At 25.1% G+C, this 18790-nt stretch overlaps 2 protein-coding genes across 5 annotated transcripts; one reads left to right on the top strand and one right to left on the bottom strand.

Annotated features, from left to right (window-relative positions):
* Positions 1 to 1355: 1355 nt before the first annotated feature.
* On the top strand, positions 1356 to 9954 carry LOC135121194 (6-phosphofructo-2-kinase/fructose-2,6-bisphosphatase-like). 3 transcript variants are annotated; one of them, XM_064045505.1, is made up of 17 exons: positions 1356 to 1573; positions 1641 to 1681; positions 1741 to 1839; positions 1916 to 2001; positions 2069 to 2129; positions 2187 to 2266; positions 2322 to 2385; positions 2572 to 2603; positions 2663 to 2723; positions 3632 to 3738; positions 6191 to 6316; positions 7594 to 7664; positions 7976 to 8027; positions 8933 to 9007; positions 9401 to 9470; positions 9529 to 9668; positions 9896 to 9954. In XM_064045505.1, exons 2-17 carry the CDS (start codon positions 1651 to 1653, stop codon positions 9911 to 9913), a joined length of 1173 nt encoding a protein of 390 aa, XP_063901575.1. In that variant the 5' UTR covers positions 1356 to 1573; positions 1641 to 1650; the 3' UTR covers positions 9914 to 9954. The 3 variants fall into 3 exon arrangements, with proteins under 3 accessions (XP_063901575.1, XP_063901574.1, XP_063901576.1); XM_064045504.1 differs by lacking the exon at positions 9896 to 9954 and adding an exon at positions 9719 to 9881; XM_064045506.1 differs by lacking the exons at positions 1356 to 1573; positions 1641 to 1681; positions 9896 to 9954 and adding an exon at positions 9719 to 9881 and having other exon boundaries at positions 1755 to 1843.
* A 3916-nt stretch (positions 9955 to 13870) lies between these two features.
* On the bottom strand, positions 13871 to 15060 carry LOC135121197 (RNA polymerase II subunit A C-terminal domain phosphatase SSU72-like). 2 transcript variants are annotated; one of them, XM_064045509.1, is made up of 7 exons: positions 14978 to 15060; positions 14865 to 14899; positions 14623 to 14731; positions 14423 to 14562; positions 14256 to 14374; positions 14004 to 14053; positions 13871 to 13945 (listed from the first exon to the last, which is right to left on the bottom strand). In XM_064045509.1, exons 1-7 carry the CDS (start codon positions 14998 to 15000, stop codon positions 13894 to 13896), a joined length of 528 nt encoding a protein of 175 aa, XP_063901579.1. In that variant the 5' UTR covers positions 15001 to 15060; the 3' UTR covers positions 13871 to 13893. The 2 variants fall into 2 exon arrangements, with proteins under 2 accessions (XP_063901579.1, XP_063901580.1); XM_064045510.1 differs by lacking the exon at positions 13871 to 13945 and having other exon boundaries at positions 14269 to 14374.
* Between the last annotated feature and the right edge of the window lie 3730 nt (positions 15061 to 18790).

The following is an 18790-nucleotide window of genomic DNA, read 5'->3' on the forward strand; positions in this document are numbered from 1 at the left end:
AACGTAAATGTAGAAACGTCTGTATCGGGTCATGTTTACCCTCTACGGCTTGAAAGATCTTACTTTGATCATTAGCTAATGCTGCTCCACCAAGGTCACTGTAATGATTAATCTCACCTAAAAGTTGTGATTATGGTAGCTTCCTCATACAGCTCTGTTTTGAGGGTTGCGTTGTACTGCGGAAAGCTCAAGTTTCGTCACGGTCGTGTTGCAAACCATTCTTATAAACTTGGCAAAAACTTAAGATTGGATAAAGTCTTGAGGCGGGTTCTATCTTACCTGTAACTTTGAACAAAAAAGGCACCATGTTTGCAAACTCTACTATTAAATTGCTGAATAAACTTGTTTATTCACTTGTTGGCTTTATAGTCCACAGTATCAGGCTAATTAATTTGCACTTCGACTTCGCGTTGAGTACTAGCATTGGTTCCGGTAGCTGTCCTTTGCCGTGGATCTACGAGAGCATGCGTAGCCTTAAATGATAAATTTGGTAAAATGCTGAGTTCTATAGAATTCTACTCTATAGTAGCAATTAGGTGAGACCGAAAGCGCTTAGAGTAAGAACTGTAGAATGAGTAATGGCAAACAATACTAAACCTGTTCCAAGATCGCAAGGAAATCAGCTAATTAACCGGTGGACTTGTCTTGGTATAGCATAAACGTACACATTTTATATACCGTATACAATAGGGTTCAAATTCTTTAGTGCCCCGCTGACGTAACCCAAAGGCGGTTCCCTCCACCATACTAATATTCCTGCTGGTAGCGATCGGTACTGAAGCGCGTTTTTCTCTAACCATAAGCTAATGTTTATCTCACTTGGCGTCTTATGCCTTTCTATCACGCATTTCGTTAAGGTCTTGGAGGGTATCAGACCTTTTCATGAACTTTATCGACCCTCGTTGAATATTTTCCTTAGACGCTACCCTTGCTGTTTAGCTTCTCGACCATAACCTGAATGTAATTCTAACTTCATGCCGAACGTTTCTTTTAACAATAAGTTCTTAAAAATTTTCACAAACTTTCATATATACCTTTATCTTTACTTTATATTTATTGTCATATTTAGACAGTATCGGTATGGTCTTATCTTCCAACTTAACTCTCAGTTGTTTAAGCTGTATATCGATCGATACATTTTTGGGTCCACTTTTAGTTATAAATATGGCGAGCCAAACTTTTGACCTCTCGGTCGTCCACTCCTGTACAGGCTTAGCTCTAAAAATCTTCTATTTATAAACGGCAGTTATAAGGTTGGTAAATTAGTGTAATATTAAGTTCGTTAAGTAATTAAATATTTAACTTAGGAAAAAAAAATTGTTGACTTTGAGAGAACTATGATCTTTTGAAAAGGTTGTGAACTTGGGGTATAAAGCTATATGTAAGGTGTGAACTGATTATTATACGCTGTCAGGGGAACTTACAAGTGTACAGTTATAAAAGTTACGACTTTTTTCTTAAATTATAAAAGAAGTAATCAGAAATAACTCAACGTTGAATAAATCTATCGCTCACTTTTATAACTGCTAAAGGCGACTGCCACTTTTGTGCTATTAAAGAATACTGAGTGCTTGTTAGTCTGCTAAAACGCATTTTTTTTAGATTATATCTGTATTTATAATATTATTACTAATTGATAGGCTTGTTACAATGTTTAACGATAGCAAAAAGTTGACTGTGAGTAAGTTAGCTTATTTAAAATATTAAAACCTTTTTCTTATTTTTATTTACCCTATAAAGTATTAGTTGGGCTGCCGGGAAGTGGCAAAACTTGTATAGCAAAAAAGTTAAGTCGTTATTTGAACTGGAAAGGCTGCTTTACTAAAATTTTCTGTCCAGGTTGGTATGTTGAGACTATTAATAATATTATTTATATAACCCGAAACATTCTTCTGTATTTACTTTTTTCAACGAGATTTATATCTTCAGAAGTTAAAAGTTTTAGAATCCAAAACCTCCTGCATGGATGGACAGGAGGAAAAAGATTGGAATACTTTATCAGTATATAATTATAAAATCCTTTTTTTTTTTTTTTTTTTTTTTTTTCCATTTTTTAATATATTTTTAGATGGCAGAGTGTTTGAAGGATTTAATATGTTGGTTAAAAAATAGTTTGGAAGCTAAAGTGGGTCTGCCTTTTAGCAGAAGATTTATCATAATAATTTATTAACGAGTATTTTTTAAAGCCATATTAGATAGTGAGAATTTGCTTCGAGATCAGCGGGCTTTATTAAAAAAAAAGTTAGAAACCGAAACAGGAAGTTCTGTACTTTATATTAATTATAAATTAATTTACTTTAGTTGTTTCTAACTTTTCTAAGATTTTATTTATAGAGAGTGTTTGTAACATTAATCAAATTTTGGTTGATGGCGAAAACACGTTTGGTAATAATAATTTTTTTTTATAATAAAGTATCATCAGTATTTACTATTTTTATATTTTACTTTCTGGCTTTTTATAAAAAAATAACTAATTTTTTTTTTAGAACTTCTAAATGTTTACAAGTTTAATTTTTTTTGTTCCTCTATTTATGGAGCATCTAAATACTATTTATTAATTTTTTTTTTTAGCTTGTGAGCGACGGGTTCAACAATACCAGCTGGTTAATAATTTATTTGAAATTTTTTAAAGTTTCTCTTTTGAGATTAATTTTTTTTTCAGCGTTATGAATCTCTGGATGAGCTACTTGATCCCAATTATTCTTTTTTAAAGCTATTCGATGGCAAGCTTTTTTTTATAGTAGAAAATAATTACTTAAAAAAAAAAATTTAACGACACTTTGTAATTTTAATTTAAACTATTAGTTTATAAACTGTTTTTTATTTTATATATATAAAAAATTTAATTTTTGCAAAGTTTGTAGAGCCTTTTCAATTTTAAAATTTCTTTATATACATAATTTAATAGCCTATACTAGTAGGTCTCCATTTAATTTTATTAGATTGACGATTTTAAAAAGATTTTTTATATATACTTTGAAGTTTATAAGTTTTTGTCTTCCAAATAAATTTGCTCCAGAGTTTATCGTCGCTTTAAATTTATTCATGTTACTAATAAACAAAGACACCTTTCTTGGATTTCAAGAATTTTAAATTTGCCTTATTATAAACTTTTAATTTAAGCTTAAGCAAGTTTGTTACGATTCATATATATTCTAAATAAAAAAAAGTATTCGTTATAAAAAAAAATAAAGTGTAATTTATATGTAAATATAAAGTTTTATATATTTTTTTATAAACTCAAGCAAATTTGTTACTTAAAAATGGACTGAATAGCATTGTATTATATACTTCAAAGAAAAAGTACTCGACAAGAGAAATACTAATTTAAAATTTAGATTAGAAAAGATTTGATTTAATTTTTTTTAATTCATGTTATAACTTTTATTAAAAATAAAATTTTTTTAATTTGTAATTTTTTATTATATATTGTTTACGTAAACTTTTTATAAATTTTTTAATTTTTATAAAAAAAGCTATAATAATTTTAATACACCTTAACAATTTTTTTTAAATTTTTTTTTGATTACTTTATAATAATTTTTTTTATAAAAAATTGGGAAACTATCGATTTTGCAATCCATATTTTTGAAATTAGAAATTAATTAATTTTTAATTTTTTTATAAAAAGTGAATAAGTCAATTGTCACGCGTAACGTCGAAGGTCACATCAGTGCTCTAATTGTTTATTTTTTGATTAATGCCCGGTTTCACTCGAGGACTCTCTACTTTTCTCGCGTTTGTTAAAATTTTTTTTACTTATCATTTTTCAGTTTAATTTACTTTTAAATTTTATATTAAACTTTATAATTTTGAATTTAAATTTTTTTTTTTTTAGCTCTAAACCTTTTTTTTTGGAATTTTTCCATCCAATTTTTTTATAATTTTAAATTATTGATAATTTTATTTTTATTTTGCTGCATTTATAAAAAAATCATTGCTAATTTAATTTTTTTAAGTAGACTACTTTTTTATCGTTCTGAGCTTCACTCGAGTATTCTTTTCTTATATGAAATTCTGCTTTTTTAATTTTGTAATAAATAGAAATTTGCAATAAAAATAACTTATCTTAATTTTATTTTTAATTTTTAAAGTAAGAAAATTGAAATTTCAAAACTGTTAATTCCTTAATAATTTTTTGTAAATTTATTTTTAAATTTTGCTTCAAATTTTTAATTTTCTTTCCAGCGTTTATATAAATTTTATTGCTAGTTTCTATTTTTTTATATATATATCATTTTGGGCTTTAGTCTGGTTTTTTTTTTTGATTTAATAGACACTTTAAAAATTTGTTATGATTTGAAAATTTATATTAAAAATGGACATTTTTAATATTAATTTTGTTAGAATAATTTTTAAATTTCTAATTTTTTTTATTTTTTTCTCGCTTTTTTAAATAAATTTATTGCTGATTTATGTTTTTTTCTTTAAGTAAATTTATATAATTGAAATTATAATAAATTGTTAAAATTTTTGTTGTCGCACTTGAAATAATTAAAATTTTCAGTAATGAATTTTATTTCTCTACTTTTTTTTTCCCTTCAAAGTTTTTTATTATTTTCACGCTCGTTTTTTTCAAGTCACTTTATTTTTTTATTATTGCATAACCTTTGTTATATAAAAAATATTATATTTTACTTTTTTTTTTTTAATAAAGTTCATTATTTAAATTTAGTTTTATCCACGTTGATGCTAAAATTGATTTTTTTAGTACTTTTTCTTTGTTTCCATATTCCTAATAAAATAATCAATTTTCACAAATTCTTTGAAAGCTATAATTTGTTTTGATTTCTGTTATAATATAAATTCTTGCAGAAATTTATTTTATTTCTTCTACTAAAATTTATTTTTCGCAGCGTTTTTATATAAATATTAATTTTATTATAACCTGTTTTTTAATTTTTTTTAAATTGTATAAATTATTTTTAAATTGAATTATAAACTTTTATAAACTTTTATGAGAAAATTTAGAAGATTGTTTATTGAATAGTGTTGAGATTTTTCTTTACTTAAATTTGTTTTCTTATTAATTTCTAAATTCATTTTTTTGGTTTTGTTGTTAATAATTATCGAAGCATTTTTTAATTATTTTTTTTTAAACTCTAAAATTGCTACAACTTTTTCTAATAAATTTTTTTTAAATATTTTATATTGTGATTAATTTTTAAAACTTTCAAAAAATTTTAATTAAATTTAAAAACTAAAATAAGTAAGTTTATAAATTTTAAAATTTTTTTTTTATAATAAACTTTTATATAAACTTTTTTCAACTTATTTTTCCTCGCGCGTTTGTTTCGATATCAATAGGTAAATCATTTTTATCATGAAAAGTTTTAATAAATTTATGTCAATAATAATAAAAGTCAATAATATATATAAGTGAAACTATTAATAGTTATTAATAATAAAAGTTAAAAGCTAAAAGGAAGTATTAATAACATAAAAGAAACGAATATATAATTTATTAATTTTCTTATTATTATTTGTTATGATTCGCAGTTATTATTATTATAATATTATTATTTATTAATATTATTACTTTTATTTTTAGTTATTTAAAGTATTGTTGTAGTATTTATCTTTATTATTATTATGTTTTTATTTTTTGTTCGAGAATATTCAATTTTATATTAATTGTTGCCGAAACTTTAAATTTCTCGCCCCGCATATAACAGCCTTACTTTTATAATATTTTTGAAGTACTTTTTAGTTTTCATTTTTTTTATATTTTCGTAAACTTTTTGTAATAATTATTTTCTTTTACTATTTATATAAAAATTATAAGCTGAAAAATATAAATTTATAATATTTTTGCATTTTTTTTACTATACACTAAATTTTTATAATCAACTTCTTTTATTTTTATATTAATTTTTTGTTTATTTTATAATTAATTTAAAAAAAAGTTTAAATTAAAGAAAAATAAAATTTAATAGAAATGAATATGAAGGAAATGAAAAGATAATTTTCAAGCGTAATAATTTACTTTATAATAAACCAATCAAATGCGATGTCTGCATAAATATTAATTGTTAATTGAATATAATTTACTTTTTTTTTTTTAATATTTTGTTATTCAATATTAGTTTATTTTTATAATAAATATTTATTCTTTAAATTTTTTTTATTTTCTAGAACTTTTAATATTCTTTTATATTTTTTTTAAAATATCATTATAATTTTTTTTTAGCACGGCGAAAGTGAATACAATCTTCAAGGAATTTTAGGAGGTGATTCTGATTTGAGTTTGAGAGGCGTTGAGTACGCCTCGAAGCTTCACGAGTACTTCACGGGAGTCAAAATTGAAAATCTTCAAGTTTTTATTATATAACTTTTATTATAGATATAAAAAATAATAAAAAAAGTAAATATAATAATTATTATTGTTATAAAAAAGTAAAAAATAATAATTATTATAGAAAAAAAAAATAAAAAAAGTAGATATAATTATTATTATAAAAAAGTAAATAAAGTAACTATAATGCATATTTCGATAGTTTTTTCGTCTTTTTAAGAGATTTTCTATCTGATATTTACAACTTTTATTAACTTTCAGAAAATTTCAAATTTTATTATAAAAAATATTTTACAATAATATTTTAACATTTTTTATAGTAGTAAAGTTTTTGTAATAATATAATAATGCCTTCACTTTTACTTCGTCCTCCCGAAATTTTAATTTTTAATTAAAACTTTATAAACTTTTTACTTTATAATAATAATTATTAATACGCGAAGCATTTTAGCATTTCTCAAGAGTCGCTATTTTTTTTTTATTTTTTATATTAAGTTGTCATAATTTTTTTATTCGCTTATTTTTCTTATTATTAATATTTTTTCTAGATTTATTAATTTTTTTTAATTACTGAAGGTGTTGTTTTTGATTGTATACGTATCTTTACTTTTTATTATTTTTAAATATCAATTTAAATTTTTTTTAGCCTGGTTTATATTTTATATTATAATAAATTTATTGCAATAAATTTTTCTTAAAATAATTTTTTATTTACTTTTATTATATTTATTAATAAAAAGTCAAATTATTATTATTATATTTATTTGTATTTTGTTTATTTTTTTATCAAATTTATTAATATTTTTAGATTCCGTTTTCTATATTATTTATTTTTTTTTTACTTAATTTAACAAAAAAATATAAATATTATTATTATATTTTTATATTACATATTTTTTATATTTTTTAAGTTATATGAAAATTATTTATTAATTATATATAATTTATATATAAGAGAGCGGCAATAACGTTATTCATTACAATTTATTTTATTTTATCACTTTAATAATAAATTATTTGTTTACTTTTAATTATATTTTTATGATATTATCGTTTTATTTTTATTTGTAATATAAAATAGTTAAACTATTTTATAATTTTATATTATTACTATATTTTTAAATATTATTTATTAGTATGAATATAAAAAAAGTAAAATAAATTTTTATTTTATTTAAAAGTATTTATAAAATATTATTTTTATTTATTGTTTTGTAATATTATTATTAATAATATATTTTTTATATATTTTTTATAAGTATGAATAATAAAACGTTTATAATAAAGAATTTTTTTAGGTGTGGACGTCCCCTTTGAAACGCGCGAGACAAACAGCACAACTTTTCGAAGAAAAAGCTAAAATCTGGAAGTTCTCATTATTATAATTTATTATTTTTTTTAATCATTATTATGTTATAATTATTACTTTTTCTTTATTACTTTATTATTAGTATTATTTATTATATTATTATTATTACTTATTGAAATTTATTATATTATTACTACTATTACTTATTATTTATTATATTATAGTTATTATAAATTATTATTTTAATTACTATTATTAATTTTTTTATGATCATAACTATTACTTATTATTTATTATATTATTACTACTAATTTTATTATAATTATTATCTATTGTATCACTTACTATTGGTTATTCTTATTATTAAAAAGATGTTTAGAAGAAATTAAAGCTGGAATATGCGAAGGGATGACTTATCAGCAGGTTTATAATAATAATATAAAAGTATTATTATAACTTATATTTTTATATTGTAATTAATATAAAAAGTATTATTGTTATTACTTGTATTTTTTTTTTATAAAAGTATTATTGTTACTTTCAGCTTAAAAAAATATGTAAAAATATTCTTTTTACTTTTTTCGAGTTATTTTCTTATTATTACTGTTGTAAAAGTTTATTTAAAACATATAGAAAAGAAGTGTTTAAGTAATGAATAAATATATTATAATTTTTTAAAAGAAAAACAAAAATAATAAAAAATATTATTGTTATTTAGATAAAATATATATAAAAAATTTTGTCAAAATTTTTTTATAACTATTATATTTCGTATTTCTACAAATAAAAAATATTAAAAATTTATAAAAACAAACTTTATAAATTTTTATATCGATGAGCAAAACTATAATAAAAGAGTAATGTATATAAAAAGTTTTTTTCGATCGACCTATTTTATTGTACAATTGTTAGTAACTTTTTCATTTTTGTTATATTTATTTTATAGTTAAATAATGATTTTATAAATTTTTTTTATAGGAAACTTTATTTTTCAATTTTTTTTTGTATTTTAATTGTTCGGGCGAAGTCTAAAGTTCTTTAAAGTTTATTTATTTTTATAAAAATGTTTTCATTAAAAAAAATTTAGAAAGCAGCTATTGGTATTATTTATTTATAGCCGAAACTTTTTATATACTTTTTCCTACTCATCCCAATATTAAACTCAAAATAATATTGGCTTTTTTATTTTTTTTATTCCTTGCAAATAACGGTCTAAAGGATGTAATAAAGTTTATTAGCGACGCAAAATGGGGCGCTTTTATTTCAAAAAAGGCCCGTTTTATAAACAAATTGCAGGGTTTTGTTATCGAAATAATTATTTGTATCAGATATCGGAGTTATACCCCGAAGAGTTCAGATCACGTGAGAAGGACAAGTACAACTACCGCTACCCACGTGGAGAGGTTGGTTTTGATTGGTTTATTCAGTTTCTAAAGCGTACTGCAGTTAGTACGTAGTACAGCTAAAAGATGTTTTTTAATGAATTTTTATAAATATTATAGAACTCGTTTTTCACTAAAATTTGGGGCAGAAGTTAATTATTGTTATATCTTTTTTAAGGAAAATTTATTATTTTTATATATAAATAAATCCTTTGCGTCTCCCTAAACAGTTAGCCGGGCTGCTCGAAGCCGGATAGTAGCATTTGTATTTATTATTGCAACGACTCGTGTGGTAGGGCTTGACCGAGTGAAAAGCTTCTTTAATATTAAAAAAAATTATTCATTTTATTATTAGTGCAATTTTTTCAGTGAATATTGAACCTTACTTTTACTGCTATTATTCTTATTTTCCAGTCTTATTATGACGTCGTTGTCCGCTTGGAGCCAATCATGCTGGAGCTTGAAAGAGCCAACAATGTTTTAAGTAGCCAATTATATTTTTCAATCCCACTCACTATTTTTTAACTTTTAAACATGCGCAGTCATTGGGCATCAAGCCGTCCTCCGGTGTATACTCGCCTACTTTCTCGGAAAGTCGACCGAAGAATTGCCTTTTATGGAAGTCCCTCTCCACTCAGTTCTAAAGATATCCGCCATGGCCGACGACTACCACATGCAAACTGTCCAATCAAATATTTCGTTCTAGTCCTTTTTTTTAATGAATTTTTATAGATTTCGTTAAATATAAGCGCTGTTAGCACGCAACTTCCCTTCAACGCAAATTTGTAGTTTCGCATTTACTTTATTTTTTTTATAATTCTTTTTTAGAGACAAAAAATATTTTATTGTTCCGTTAACATAAATTTAAAGCAGACATATAAATTTAATTGAAATTAAAAAAAAAAGCAGCTTGCAAGGCAAAAATGAAAAAGTTAAGGAAAATAGGGAGGAGATTGTGCTGAATAACGTCGTTTAGTTATTGAAGGACTTTTTATATCATTATGTTTTGTAAATCGTAATATTATTTAAAAAATAAAAATTTAATTTTTTTTTTTGAACACAATTCTAAACCATTTTTATTTATACCTTATAATATTTATTAGAACGGTTAGAACTTGTTTTATACGCACGTAGTGGAAAGTATGGCTTGAAATTTATTAAAAATCTAAATTTAAAGGGCTTATACGTTTTTCTACTTTCAAGTGTGCCGCACATTCTGCCTGAAAGTTGGAGATTGGAAAACATTCTGAACTTAGTTGCTCTTTTATAGTAGCGCACTTTAAGAATTAAGTATAAGAAAAGAAACAGGCTCGCAGTTGATACGCATTGCAAATATAATAAGTAAACCAGAAAAAAGAACAGTCGCTTTTCATTCTTTTTTAGTAAAAAGGTAAGTAGAGTTAAACAATTGTATCGAAAATAGCGAAATTAGTTTTAAATAGCGTGAATGTAGAGGATTTAGTAAATAAGTTTTTTAAAAAAAGGGTAATATGCTGAGAAATTTGATTCTAAAAAAAAAAAATTAAAAAAAATAGGTCAATTTTTTTTGGTATAAAATTAAGAATTTTGTTCGCTTTAGAGAGCTGGAGTACGTTATATGCATTTTAGTTAATTTTTATAAACTACGCGGGTGAATCCAAAAAAAAGATATTAAAAAAATTGAATTATCCGTGTGAAAAAATTAAATTTCGTTATATATCAGTTCTTTCGAATGTTTTTACTTGCTTTAACGGCGAACCTTAAAACTTTAAAAAAAAACTTTAGCCTTACTTTTATAAACTGCATATTAAAGAAGAGCACTGCCGTGCAATTCGAGCTTAAGTTGTTAGTTGAAAATAAAAAGATCGAGGTAAGCACGAAGTTTGTAGGAAGACTCAGCTTTTTAAATAAATATAATATATCAGAACAGTAAAATTTAAATCACTCACAGTTTTTTGAGAGAAACAGAACAAACTATTCTTTTGCAAAACTTAACACATCTCAAAAAACAATAGTATAAAAGTAATTTGTAAATACGATTACAAGCAAAATAATCAGTTGAAATCCAAACTTGCTTAAATTAACGCCAATTTACAAAGCAATACTGAAGGACCTTTTCTTGGAAAAATATAATTTTTTTCTGCCTAAACTTTAAAGCTCTGCTGAATATCAAGAGGCCTGAGGCGTAAGTGGGCTATCAAAGGTAAGTGTATATTAAAAATTATCCCTTTGCTCTAAAAAATAATCTCTTTATACTATAAAAAATCAACAAAACCTTTACAGTTGACGGCAACTTCGCTGAAAATCCCTTTTAGTAACATAAATTTAAGATTATTATAAAGTCAGCAATGGCTAATCTTTGTTCAACTCAAAGGACTTTTATATAATTCACTAACGACGGAAAAAAATTATGCTAAATTAATGTGGGATTTAAGCTAACCTTGAACACTGCTATAAAAGAAAAAATTGATTATAACCTTAAAAAGCTAAATAATAGTAAATTAAAATAATGAACTACTTTACGTGAACTTAAGAAAACTTCAACGACTTTTATAACTTACTGTTCAAGTAATTACATATAATAGTGGACATATATTAAATTGTTAAAATAAAGAATCACATCAAATAACTTTTATAATCGACGTACATAATTTTTATAAGGCTAAGGAATTGAAAAAAAATTAAAGCCAAAACTTTGCTACGCACTTAAGAAAAAAGTCAAACAAACCATATAATAGTGGAATTAAAATAAGGCAAGGACTTTGCATAAAACTTAAAAAAAACTTAGACTTTTATAAATCACTGTTGAAAAAATTTTAAATTACTTGTGAACTTAAAATTGCACACTAAAACTTTACTAGAATGAAACAAATTAAATAACTTTTATGATTGACGTGTATAATTTTTTTAAGGCTAAGTAAATGAATTAAAATTAATGCTCAAGCTTTGCTACGAATGTAATAAATAAATCAAACATTAAGTAATAGTAGAAACAAAATATAGCATGAACTTTACATAATCTTAAAAAAAAACAATGACTCTCATAATTCACCGTAGAAGAAATTCTAAATGTTGTGGACTCATTTTTTAAAATCCAAATCTTGCCTATTAAGATCAAATTCGTTGACTTTTATAATTTACTGTTGGACTTATTCTTAAGGTAGACTTAAAAATAAAATCTGAAACTTTATATTATAAGGGAACAAATTTACTGAATATATAAAAAACTTTTGAATTTTAAGTTAAGGACTTAAAATTGAAATCATAAACTTTATTATAACAAATAGAATAAAATAACTTTTATAATTCATTGTTGAAGTAATTATATATAAATGTGAACTTAAAATTAAAATCTTAAACTTTATTGTTACTAACCAAATTCAATGACTTTAATAATTCCCTGCTGAAATAATTCTAAACAATTATGAACTTGCATTTAAAATTTTAACATTTACTATAAGGAAACCATTATATAACTTTTATAATCGACGTATATTATTATTATTATTATTGTGCTGAGTCAATGTGGAATTAAATTTACTGCTCAAGGTTTACTACGCACCTAAGAAAAAACAAAGCAGTTTTAGATAACTTTTATAATTTTTTCTTGAAGTAAAATTTATAAAAATCTTAGATAATTGAGTTTAAATCCAAAGTTTGAAATTTGCTATAATTTATTAGTGCTAAATTTTAATTTCCTTCTGCTTATAAATATTTTTACTAATATCTTAGTTTAAATATTTATAATTACTTTAATAATAAAAATTTATTACAATTTGATTTACTAAACTTAATTTATAAATAATTTAATTTTCAAAATTAATTAATTTTTAAAATAACTTTGTTAAAAAATTAATTAAACTTTTCTAATTATTTAACTACTAAATATAAATTAGAACTGAAATATTATTATAATTCTTAATTGTAAAAGTACTGTTATTAGTTATTAATTATTAATTTAATTTTTTTAAAAAAATAGATTTTTATTAATTACTGTATTTAAACATATTATAAATTTATAATCCAAATATTTTTATATACTTTTTGTAGCAGATTCAAAACGGTAGCTTTTTGCCGCTTGACAGTATCGTAAAGCGGTCAAGCAAGAATTGGTTTCTCATGCGCGGATACCTTTTTATTCGTGTAGAAATTTGTGGTGCACCCGATACTCGACTGTCATTGCAGCAGGATAAGACTTTAGTGGTTAAATAGTTAAACACACTGGCAGCTGCGTAGGTTGGTGCTAATAATGATAGCTTTTGGCATCTTAAAGATTAGGTGCTTAAAGTCGTTAAATCCATTCTATTGATTCTTCGACAACTATCGTCATAAGTAAGTAAAGGGGTTATATGTCCAATATTGTGTCAAGCGCAAATCTTCTACTCAATTTTAAGGGTAATAACGCTATTTATCTAAAAGTTGAGGTGATTTTGCACATTTAAGCAACTGAAAACCTCGTATGAGAAAGAAACTTTGCATTCTTCTCTCGAGGCTGTGTCTCACTTTTCAGGTGCTACAATCTCACTCCTATTGACAGTCCTACTCAAAGCAAAGTAGTTAAATAGGACTAGATCGAGTATCGCGGGCCTATATATACGTAACTAGTAAATAGCACTGTACAGTAACAGTACTTGTATCTACATGCCTATATCAAGTTACATAAAATTTGCTTAATTTTCGAATAAGTTTAAAAACACACAGCTAATATGTTTTAAGAATCTAGAAAAATATGCAGTACAGATTTTTTTATAATTAATAACACTGCAATTATACTTTTTTTTAAATTTGACTAAATTATAACAAAAATTTTTAAAATTTTAGGAAATGATTTCGGTCTGTAGAATTTTTAATTATATTTTAAAAAATCCTTCAAGACAGTCATAAAATTATAAAGTAATCGTATAATCAAAGTAAAATAAGAAATCAGATCAATAAAAAGCTACAGAGTGAAGGATCTTCCTTTTCCTTGTTTGAGCGAATCTGTAGGAAAAAAAAAAAATTTAAATCAGATGAAAAGTTAGAATTGTTTTTTTATAACTTTTTTAAAATACTTTCCATATTCCCATCTAAATCGTCCGTCTTTTCAATCTACATGAAAAAAAAAATTTAAAAAGTAATAAAATAAAATCTTTAAAAATCTAAAACAAATGTAAACTAAAAAAGAACTTTTCAAAAAAAATAAATTCCAAATAAAATTTTAAAAAGAAATCTCTTTGAAAAAATATTATTTTTTGTAAATGAAAATTTAATTGTCTGCAATTTGTGATGTTTTAGAAAAAAAAAATTAAACCATCTGGCATAACTCAAGAATGTGTTGGCTTCCCTTAAAAGCGTCGTGAAAATTATCTTTGATATCCACATTAACAATGTGAACAATTTCTAAATGATCCGTTTGCCATTCGTCAATCGCTGCAAAAAAAAATTTCTATTACTATTTTTTAAATTTTTTTTTCCTACCTTGTATAACTTGGTCAAAAACGCGTTCTTCACAAGTAATAATCACGTCAAATTGTAAATTTGTGGTCTGGAATCGTTCGGGATGATCTTTAATTTTCATATTCCTTTCTAACATATTAAGAACGCCGTTGGTTTGATATCTAAAAAGAAAATTAATATAAAAACTGGAAAGATTATTTTTTTATTAGTAAGAAGCTTACAAATTTTTATCAGTATTTACCAATTCGTTATACATTAAGCTGTAAGGCGTCCCAAACTCATATATCACCGGTTTATCAATACTTTTTCCAGGAAGTTTAACGCAAACACCTTAAAATAAATTAAATTCTTTACATCTTAAACAAAAGATTATATATTTAAAAAATTAAATTATTTGTTCGTAGTATATTTTTATTATTGTGCACAGTAGTAATAGAAAAACTAAAGTAAAGGGAGGATATACCTGATCCAAAAGATTCTACGTTGTAGCCGTGCTTCCTAAAGAATATAAAATTTTAAAAGTTAAACTAAAATAATTTTCTTTTAAGCAAACAACTAAATTTACAATTAGGGAACCTTAAAGTACTGTGCGCATCCATACTACGATTTTGATTGCTAGAACAAACTACGGCAAACCGATATTTAGCATTTCATTAAGTTCTTAGCTACAAGAGTTAAGATTTTAAGTATATAAAAATCTTTTTTAGGATAATGTAAATGAAATATATTCTTTAAAAAAATTTAATATTGTTTTAGAAGGAAAGTGGGTCAAACTAAGAGCATTAGCGCCTTTGTTAGGGAAATAGAGGGATAACTAGCCGCGCTACATGAGAGATTAACAAAGTATTAAGACAGGGTGGCCTTGCACAAGATTTTTTTTTTTTTTGGGAAACTTCTATATTTGTTTAGCTTTATATCATATAATTATTTATTCCTAAGGAAGTTTAGCATTTATTCAGAGTTTTCCATCTTTATGGCCCTCCATAGTTTTGTGTTTGTTATCTTTAAAATATATATCGTTGCCACTGTACGATTGTTATTAAAGGAAACGTTTGTAGCTTATTTAAAAATGATAAATTACTTATTTAAAATTTTATAATAATTGGAAAAAAAACAATAAAAATCTATTGTGGAGCTACCCTATCATTCAGTAAACCTTCGAACCCCTTTAAACGAATTAATCGCAGAAATTGTAAGAAATATTTTATTTAGTCGCGTTTAAACCTGAAAGTTTAAGTTCTATGTTATGTGACAACATGGATTCTATAGCAGTTTCGAATCAGAATCCTAAAATATAAAGAGGCCCCAAAATCGCTGATTTACTCTTGTTTAGTAAATTTTCATAATATTCATTATTCGTCACAAAAGTGAAAGAAATTAAAAGAAACAGAAAAGTCTCTTCATAGTGTTGGTAATAAGCTTGATATGAGCAATTCCTAGTTTATCAAACTAACATTGTCTTGGGTTTTTATCATTATTTATTATCTAAAAATTTTCTTTAAGGGAAACTTGGTTGCTAGTTGGTGACTATTATTTTTTTGTTATTCATGTTCTTATCTCTATCAATACTTTTATTATTTAAAAAATTTAAAACACTTTTTAACTACGAGTATTCGTTTAAAAAATCTTATGAAGACCCAATATAGTTATTAATACTTTGGAAGGTGACGCCTTTCGGTTAGTTAAACTGTTCTCATATGCCGGTGTAAAACATCTTAACTAAACATTTTTCTCTCCGAATACAACGTTTTAGTTATAGGAGTTACAGTGTTTAATTTTAAAAATACATGTAGGAAGAGAGAGCTAAGGTTAACATTTTTTAAAATTAAGTAAGGATTAGAATGTATTTATTTCGATAACTTGTGCGAATGCAGTGTCTTAGTATATACAGCACAGACACTTATTGAAAGTGCTTTGCTTGTTCATATATTATATTATAGATAACCCATTTTTTATTGTATCACTACTAAGTCGTGAATATTTAACAATACAGACTATTTTTTTTTTAGGACTTCCAGGAGCTATACGCAAGCCGTAGTGTGGGCATCAACGAATAAAGCTCGCAGTAAGGTATGCTGGCCATTGCCATCTTTAAGAGGGCCCCACCTTTGAAATGCCTGCACTACGGCTGTAGGAAAGACCTTAGCAGTCCTATACATTTTTACGGAACGCATAAGTTTTTTAGCTCTCTTCTATTTTAAATTCCGCATTACTTGATAAGGTAGTCGAAACTTTTCAAGTGTGCACTAATAAGTGACCATTTAATCCCGAATTTGTGTATTAAACTCTTAGCCACCGAAATACTAGCAAGTTGCATACTCGAACAATTTCGCGCGTCCTTCGAGATATGCGTTCCTAAACGAAGGGTCACCTTCCTGGTGACACAAGGATTTATTAGTCGTTAAAAAGTGTGGCTCAAGGGGTTCTGTATTCGTTATTGTCTGCCCACAAGTGTAACAGTAGTATTTAAGTGGTATTGCGTTATCTCTAAACTTCTTGTGTTTTATAAAGGATAATCTTCTGTCTAATAAAGGTTATTTAACGTTCTCAGTCAAGTCTCTAGCGTTAGGGGATATCTCTGTAGAAATGAATCTAAGGTTATTATGGATTTTTATGTCAGTTCCAAGGATTTTGTTAAACTTAGTGTATTTTTTAATTTTCATTTCTTTTTAAGAGTTTTTATCAATGTTCGGGTCTCCAATTATAATACATTCACTAACGTAAAAAAAAATGTCAAAATTATTAAAGTATAATATACACACCATCAGTTTTTGCCTTGAAGGTAGTCATGTTTTTTTACAGCCTACAATATTAGTCCTTGCAAAAGAGTCTTGCAAATTAATTTAGGTCGTAAAGAGCGATAATAACTTTTAAGATGCACTTCATGTTTTTGTAATAGTGATTTTAATAAAATTCTCTTTATGACAAGCCTACATTGACCTAGATTAGGGTACATACTTAGTGGTATGTACTTACATAAACCGGTTTTTGTAGCTTCTTACGTAAAAAGGAATTCGTTATATCAGCAGTGTTGCTGACATATGTTGACTTTTTAAATTGCAAGAGGTAATCGTAAAGACGACTTTGAGGGAACAGGGAAGAGAGGAGATAAAGTTAATTAATAGTGGAATCCATAAAACTGTGGGTTTAGCTTTAAAATGGTTGTTAGTTTTAGTGTTATCTCTCTGTGGTCATTAAGATTTTCTATTATGTATCGTATTAATGTCAACTATTTTCAAGCCCATCTTGCATTATTAGTGATTCCAGCTCGTTCGCGGCTGCTTTTTTGTAATGTTCTCTATGTTCTGATTTTATAGCTTTATTGTAGGTTGAGTAGTTATGTGCTGTTGGTATTAGGAGTATTTCCGTTTTGTTAGCTTAAAAATTATTATTTTCTAAAATGCTTCTTTTTAATTATTATTTTGTTTATCGTTTTGTATTTCGTAGACTAACCGTAACAAAAATATTAAGGGAAATAGTCATTTCCTTATTAAAGGAACCGTGGTTTCAAATGCCCATGTTCTGTTTTCATAGGGGGTTGTAGTAGTTTTTCAAACTTTTTGCTCGTTTGTTATGTAACCTCCCTAAATGTTAGCTTTGTTAATCTGGAGCCTAAGTGTCGGGGGCTAATTTAGAAAAAAAAGAATTCACTCTGTGAGTTAAACTCTTTTATAGATAAGTTGCTTTGTGTAGTTACACTAATGTTAGCTGTTTATTAAAAAATTTCTCCATATTTTGGTGGAATAAGTTTAGTCGTTCTCATTATCGCGTTATTAGTTTGTAGTAAGTTGTTTTGGATTTACTATCCGTTTCCAAAAGAATTTTGTGACTTGTTCTTGCGGGGTTGGTTACTCATCTTAGTAAGTGGGTACTATTAGAGTAGGTGAACTCATGTTTTGAAGACGCAGATAGAGAATTTAAATGTCAGTACTGTGAGTTCAAAATTAGCTTTGAGGGGCTGCTCTTTCTTATATTCATAATTTTTATTTTCTGCATTTTGATTACAGTTTTGTTGTTACCTTTTAGAGGGATAAAATGTGTTTAAGTACTAAATCAAATAGAGAATATTTTAGTAGTAACATTTGTAATAGAGAAAAGGATTGAGTACTCTTAACACTTATGCTGCAAAAATGGATTTAAGATTTTTAAAAGGAATTAAGGACTTTCAATTAAAAGCTACTAAGAGTAACAATTCTAAAGTTCAAGGTTTCTCTGATGCTAGCTATACAATGGAAATAGACAAAAGATCTAGAACAGCAATTATTGCACAAGTAAATAAAAGTCCCCTAGGAAGGGAGTCAAAACAAAAAGTGGTTGCCATATTATCAGCAGAAGCTGAATGTATTACTCTTTCAAGTGCTTTTAAACACAAACTTAATATTTGACCTC

The sequence above is a fragment of the Zophobas morio genome, unplaced genomic scaffold, assembly GCF_036711695.1.
Source record: "Zophobas morio isolate AGI-343-1 ecotype UQ-CSIRO unplaced genomic scaffold, CSIRO_AGI_Zmor_V1 ptg000520l, whole genome shotgun sequence".
Lineage (NCBI taxonomy): Eukaryota > Metazoa > Arthropoda > Insecta > Coleoptera > Tenebrionidae > Zophobas > Zophobas morio.

Bases quoted from the DNA above. Each gene is read 5' to 3' on its own strand.
- LOC135121197 (XM_064045509.1), bottom strand. From the start codon at position 15,000: ATGGATGCGCACAGTACTTTAAG. The intron at 14,900-14,977 runs GTTCCCTAATTG...TATATTCTTTAG, and splicing joins GATGCGCACAGTACTTTAAG to GAAGCACGGCTACAACGTAG. The intron at 14,375-14,422 runs GTAGGAAAAAAA...TTTTTTTTGCAG, and splicing joins TTTTGACCAAGTTATACAAG to CGATTGACGAATGGCAAACG.
- LOC135121194 (XM_064045504.1), top strand. From the start codon at position 1,651: ATGTTTAACGATAGCAAAAAGTTGACTGTGA. The intron at 1,840-1,915 runs GTTGGTATGTTG...TTTTTCAACGAG, and splicing joins TACTAAAATTTTCTGTCCAG to ATTTATATCTTCAGAAGTTA. The intron at 3,739-6,190 runs GTTTGTTAAAAT...ATTTTTTTTTAG, and splicing joins GGACTCTCTACTTTTCTCGC to CACGGCGAAAGTGAATACAA.